Source organism: Plasmopara halstedii (assembly GCF_900000015.1).
Source record: "Plasmopara halstedii genome assembly, contig: Scaffold_614, whole genome shotgun sequence".
In the NCBI taxonomy this organism is placed as follows: Eukaryota; Oomycota; class Peronosporomycetes; order Peronosporales; family Peronosporaceae; genus Plasmopara; species Plasmopara halstedii.
The window spans coordinates 592,857-599,460 of NW_020187532.1; the positions used below are offsets into that span (position 1 = coordinate 592,857).

The 6,604-nt window shown below is 45.6% G+C and overlaps 1 protein-coding gene across 1 annotated transcript; it reads left to right on the forward strand.

Moving 5' to 3' along the window:
• Positions 1–1,880: 1,880 nt before the first annotated feature.
• PHALS_12145 (uncharacterized protein) lies at positions 1,881–2,372 on the forward strand (the record flags this gene model as incomplete). The annotated part of the gene is made up of 2 exons (XM_024727637.1): positions 1,881–2,047; positions 2,084–2,372. 2 exons carry the CDS (start codon positions 1,881–1,883, stop codon positions 2,370–2,372), a joined length of 456 nt encoding a protein of 151 aa, XP_024578194.1.
• Between the last annotated feature and the right edge of the window lie 4,232 nt (positions 2,373–6,604).

Here is a 6,604-nt window from a genome sequence, read left to right on the forward strand (position 1 = left end):
GAAAGATGCACGCCATTCTGACCACGCCAGTGCGGAGGCCCTCCATGTTGAATGTCACTGTGACCGCCTCAGGGTCAGTATTGGCCTCCACTTCGGCAATGAGAGCTCTCAACTTTTTGACAAAGTCCAATAACTCCTTCTTGCCCTGTCGGGCGACAGAGAAACGCGATATGCCTAGTTAGGCGGCGAGATAACTAGCAAGATGTGCAGCTTCTGCTCCTTCCAGGAGGGGAGCGCAACTTCAACGGAAGCACCGCAGGCTAGTGCTCATTCTCGCGCCAGGCCCCGAGCTTGGAGATAGCTAGTGCGACACGCCGTTGCCCGTTCTGGAGCATGGCGGATGCCATACCCATCTCGGCCTTTCTCACCCAGAGCGGGATATTCTCTCCATTCTTGCCATCGAGGGTCTTAACGCTCACCATGAGCGGCCTAGGTCGGGAGGAGTCATCCGTCGCCGACGGTGGCGTCATGGACGCAAACGCTGCCGACAGCTTCAGCTGTAAGTGCGTTAGCGAAGCATTTTCATAGCTCAAAAACGCCTCTAGGCGCGCGCTTAGCACTTAAGACCCTAGCAAAACAAGGTGCTCCACGCCCTCAGGGCCTAGCAGGGCATCAGCTTATTAAGCCCGTCTGAGGCAAATAGGAGTTTTGCTCCATCCTCCCAGAAAAATCAGATTGACTACGAGTGCTACCAAGTGCAGCGGGGCTGCCGTGGCTATTTGCTTAGAGTGAGCTTACTAAGGTCATCGACCTTACGTTCTTTACAAGGATCATTGCGAGTGTAACGGATCGCAATTCGCTACCTTCAAGTACTTAGAAACATCAATAAGGCGAAGGCACTCTTCCATTCAACACTGAATCTGTATTTAATTGTTTTGGCTGCCAATATCTAAAACCTTAGGTTTTCCTAATTAATATTGTTATACCTAATTAATATAGTAAAACATGAATAATATGCATCACTACTGGCAATCCTGTCCATGTGGCTTCTTGTTACGGTGTAGCCACATCATTGTGTGATTGCACCAACTTGTGTAGTCCACACCTATGTACAATCACAACATCTTGTGTGATTCGCCCTTCCATACAAGGGTATGTGTTTTCTCGGTTCACCCTTTACAAAGACATGAATTCCTTTGGAATTACACATCGTTATTGTTATACAGCAGACACACCTCAATGCGAGCTTTTTGAACAGAAAAACACGCCGCAGTCTTCTTCTTTACTTCCTGTTACGACACAAGGCTGGACGGTCAACCAAGCTGAACGAAGCGCCTGTGGCCGATGTCATGAAGACCTTATTGGTGCAAAACTAATTGCAATTTTCGACTTATCGTGTCAAACTGACTAATCGAGTTCCGACTCACGAGATCATACCTCCTCAAATGCTACACAGTATTGTCCTTCCTTATTCGATTGAGACCACTTCAAGATTCACACGTTCCCACCGTTAATGGGTACCTCAGCATAAGCTGCACGCGCCTGTCGAAGCGTAAAGCAGTCTGACTATCAACTTTAGGAATGGCGATGAGTCCCACCCATTACAAATGGCTGGGTTTTGCCCAAAGAGCTTAACTCGTTAGTCAGCAAGTACATAGGTAACAGTAACTCTCAAAAAGACCGCTAACGACTATATCACGCCATGATACGGTTTGATCGACTTGATCCGATGGAAGTCGTTCGATTCGCTCAATTAAAGTTTTCAAATTGACGAGCTGTATTTATCCGACGAATGGGCATACGCGATATTAACTTTGTGAGCACGTTCTAATGCAATTATTATCACTCTCAAATAGATTGCTACAGATAGATCAGCACCGGTGACGCTAGGCGTTGCCACTATATATCTGTTTTGCGACTTGTTCGAAGCTCTTGTTGTTATGGAGCATTCGGGGAAAGCTCCTCACCATTTCTTCGATTCTGTAGCACGATCAAAGGAAACAGAGCTTCAAATCGATTGTAACTTAGTGCTTGACTCTGCTGACTTGAAAGTGCGACGTCGAGGCGGGCATCACCCACGCCTTCAGTTCATGCTTGTACTTGCCACGTTCATACACACACTTGCTTGCTGATACAATATCAGACTAAACCAAGGTTGTAACAAGACCGGGCCCGAAAAGTGCGTTGTGGAGTTCCACTCAATCGCTTTCCGGGGAAGTGCTAGCAGAGGTGTGTTAGCGAAATGGGTCTACAACGCCGGAATAGTCTTGCAGGAGTGCAAACTCAACATCTATAGCGCTAATGATATTTATCGAAGTACGGGTCATGGTCCTGGAGGATACGCTGATTTGAAGCAGCGTATCCTTTCTCATCAATTAAATTTTGCGGGGTACAGCACACATGCTTATTTCTTTCGTACTAATAGGATTTGACGTGGCGCTTTCTTTTCTTTCGAAAATCTGATTAAGCGTGGGCTAAAAACGCCAATCATTTGTCAAACGCCCTAGCTAGATCTCTTACCCATCACATCATGACTTTCAAACAAAGGATCAAAACAATCTACGAGGATAGCCGTCTTTCATTTCAAGCTCAGTGAGCTAAAATGGTTTAAAAAAGAACTCATTTGTGATGAGTGATGAGCCAGACTTCTCCTCTGGTACTTCAATCGTGATATCGTAATCATTGTGCTACCTTTTGCAAGCGTCCATTTGAGATTAAATCAGCAGTACTCCCATCGTGATATCGTCATCATTGTGCTACCATTTGCAAACGTCCATTTGAGATTAATTCAACATGAACTCCTGTCGAAAAATGAGTATCAAGCTGCTAAAGCATTAAATTGTGTGTATTTTAATTAGCAATTGGACGAAAACACCATCATTTTTTGTGAGTGGACTTACAACCCCCAGAATTATCCCATGACTCCTTTCGCTAGTGGAATAGCTCTCGCACTAAAGGATACGTAGCTTGCACGATGTACGCGTCACAAGGTTGTGCGTGTGTTGACTCAGTAGTACTGCTATATCGTGACAATGATGGACCATGCTAAATTTCCCAAGGTACTGACCACCCTTGTTGTGACTTTCAGTCGGCCGTCTCTACTGGCCCTGGAACCTGAGACCGCGACATACATTCACTTTTATTCGTTCCGGCTCTGGCACAGGAGATACCAGCTTTCAACTGCAACCAGTTGTGTCGGAGGTACACTCTGATGACCACTACAAACAATCACTTATTCTTGTCTCAGCAGAGTAACATTCAAGAGACCATGGTATACAATCGTTATTTTGTCGTTTTTCAAAGCCACCACTTCCGCACTCTGAGCATATTCAGGACACTCAACAGCATCGCAGCTCATCAATTTGGGTAATCGGATTTCCTGCACTGAAGCTATCGCGGCTTCATGCCCGCGTCAAAAAAACTTATGCCTTTTAGCATGGGTAAGGTCATAATTCACCGGAGATCTACTAATACTGGAGCGGCTTCCAGTTTTCTATTAAATTCTTGGCTCATGGAGCTCAAGCCATGCCATAACCAGGTTGAGATCGTATCTCAAATTCAGATCTAAGACCAGAAATCAGTTCACTTTGTAAAAGTTTTCACCATTTACAGGAGGATACAGAATCCATTCAGCTCTAATTATTGTCTGTCGTTCTTGTTATCATCAATGCCTTCGTGTACTTCCACGTTTTCGATGATCGCGGGTCGTACGTAATTGCTAGACGCTGATGTAATTATTAAATCTTTCATAACTTCCACAAAGCCCGGGACAACTATGATATCGGCCACCCACCTGTACTGTGAGACCCACCTCTCTTGAAGATACTCGCTTCTATCAGGACTTGTTCAACATCGACCTTTGCGAGGTACGATAGCAAGTATCTCTTACTTAGTGAGATTTCTTGCACCTGCTAGAACTTAAACTTTTCGTTCGAAGGTGTCATCATCTGACTCTGTGTGGAAGCCTGTCCCAGACACTTCATCTCTCGCAGCTCTTAATCGGAAGTGAAGAGACACGGAGGGCAAACGGGTTTAGTATTGCCGTAGATGTAGCATTTATGGCAGTACCCTATCGCTAATCCGTTCTTCTACTCCTCAGTATTTTGTGATGTATCGCCACTCACGCCGTATTGTGCCGCAAACTTTCACGTTCCAACCGGCTGAAGCTTGTGTTCCTCAATAAATACGGCGCTCACTGCTACCGTAAAGGATGAAGACAAAGGTAGGAGGAGATGGTTACAGTGCAAGCCATACCGATATGTCGATCTCCGGCCTCCTTGGTCATATTGATAGCAAATTTCGACCACACATGCTACGCCTGCTTTGCTGGAGCAAACATCAGCGGCTAAATTCGCTTAAGCACTCCCCATGTTGGCAAAAATTTTACAGAGGTACTTTATGCATGTGCGCATTCCCGCGTGCGGCCTTCAATCTTGAACTGGGCATTTAGCAAAAGCGGCTTAATTGTGAGAGTCGATTGCGCTTCCGAGTACATCTGTTTGAGACGCTCCCAAAGCGTCCAACCAGTCCATCTTCATGACCGTTGGAAGCTTTGAGAAAACAATTACCGCATCCGATTCTACAGCCATCACTTTTGCTAGCTCTCCAGACAAACCAAAAGTTGAAGTTTATTGAGCGCGTCTTGTTGTCCCGACGGCAGGTAGGTGAACAGCTTCTGTTGCATCATCATAGATTATACTGTCTTACCTCGCAATCGTTCGTCGAACTAATTATCAGTCTGCCAAGTACGCTGAAGTTGCCGTGCACCAGATAGAGAGGGATTTTGACTTTACGAACTCGCGATAATTAACGCACAGAGGATGGGTTGGTGTGGAATACAGAGGACCCAAGGGCCAAGAGTACTTGCACTGCTCTTTGAATTCAAGATCAGAACAATTTAGGATTCTTTTTTATTAACTGACACTAAATATGTCGCTTAAGTCTCTATCTGATGTACTGCTTAGCGTGATTCTAGCAGCCCATGTGTCCAGCGCACCTCGCTCATCATCCTTATCCGTGACAGCTACGTCATCATAGCACGATACTTCTGATTTCTATAAGCTTGGCTCGATAACTTAGGAGCAAAAGTGACAGAAGGGTCAGGTGCTTGTACACCATGATACGAGTTACGAAACCCTAAAGCAAAGCTCAAGACGGCGTCCAGTCATTATCAAAGGTCATGGCTTGGCTTAACAGTTCAAACTTACTCATCTGCATGCGCAATAATGACATCGATAATTGCAGACGCAACCACGTAGTACAAATGTAATCATCCAAGCAGAGGCTGTTTGCCGCACCGCGAGAAAGCACTTAGACGCTTTTGCATGTGAGCCTCCCAGAAGAAATAATTGAGCGCTACAAAGTTGCCTGCGAGCGCATCCTAATGCCTCATATCACCTCTCCTCCGTAATTCTGCCTGAGCTGCGAGCATCAGCTCGTGCTTCCCACGAGACCGCTCGTTCCGTAGTGAACGCTAGCAAAAGCGCTTAAACTTACCTTAATCAATCAGTAGTAGTAAGAATGGCGTGTCATCCCACCTGCTCAACGGCTCAATAAACCAGATACAACTAGGCAGACGTCAGACTAGAACATCATGCAATACCTAATTTTAAAAGATCAAACCAAAACATCGATGAGAAGATGGGTCATTATTAATCCAAGCTCTTGCTGTAAGTAGCCCTAAATACTTATCTGCGTGATAATGATATTACAAATACCGCCATGTCGCGAACGTGGAATATGGACAGGCTACAATTGCTGGCGTGAAACGCGAACTTGTCTCGTCTGGGGAAGTAAGTACATAAGTCGTAAGCGGCAACAGCATCTGGGCAATCTTGCGTAATGAGACCTCTACTCTCGTGAGTATTAGGACAAGAGTCTCTTTTCTATTTCACTAAATATTCGATATAACACCAGTGAATCCACAGGCCCAGTATGTAACGGGGTTACACATACCATGGTAACAGGGGGGTGTCACACGAGATGAACATGGTGTGATTGCACCCAAATAAGAATATGGTACGTGGCTGGGTAGCCAGTAGTTATGCATGTATTTAGATTTTACGATATATAATTTGGAAAAAAATTACATTTAAAATTAGGCGGCTTTGCCGCAGATAAAACAAATAAATACAGTCAAGATTTTAAACAGGAGATTTTTATTAGCCTTGGTTTAAGGTTTTAACTACTCTTGGGAGTAGCGGATTGCGATCCGCAAAACTCGTACTGGCTCTTGTGAAGAGCATAAGGTCGGTGGCCAAAGTTACGCTTCCTCTAAGCGCAAAGCTACGGCAGCCCCGCTGCACTTGGTAGCACTTGTAGTCAATCTAGACCTGAGTCGTTTAGACTGATCCTCTGTGAGGATGGAACAATTTTTCATTATGCCCCAGGGCATGCAGGACGGGCTCAAAAACTGATTTCAATGCTGGGCCCTGAGGGCGTGCAATACCTTGCTGCGCAAGGACCCGAGGTACTCGGTGCGCGTCTAGTGGCGTTTTTTCAAATAACGAAAACGCACTGCTAGAGCACCTGCAGCAAGAGATGTCTGCTTCATTTGCGTCTATGACGCCACCGCTAGTGATGTATGACTTCCCCCGCCCTAAGCCACTCATGGTGAGCGTTAAGGTCTTTGAGGGGAAGGATGGAGAGAATCTCCTGCTCTGGG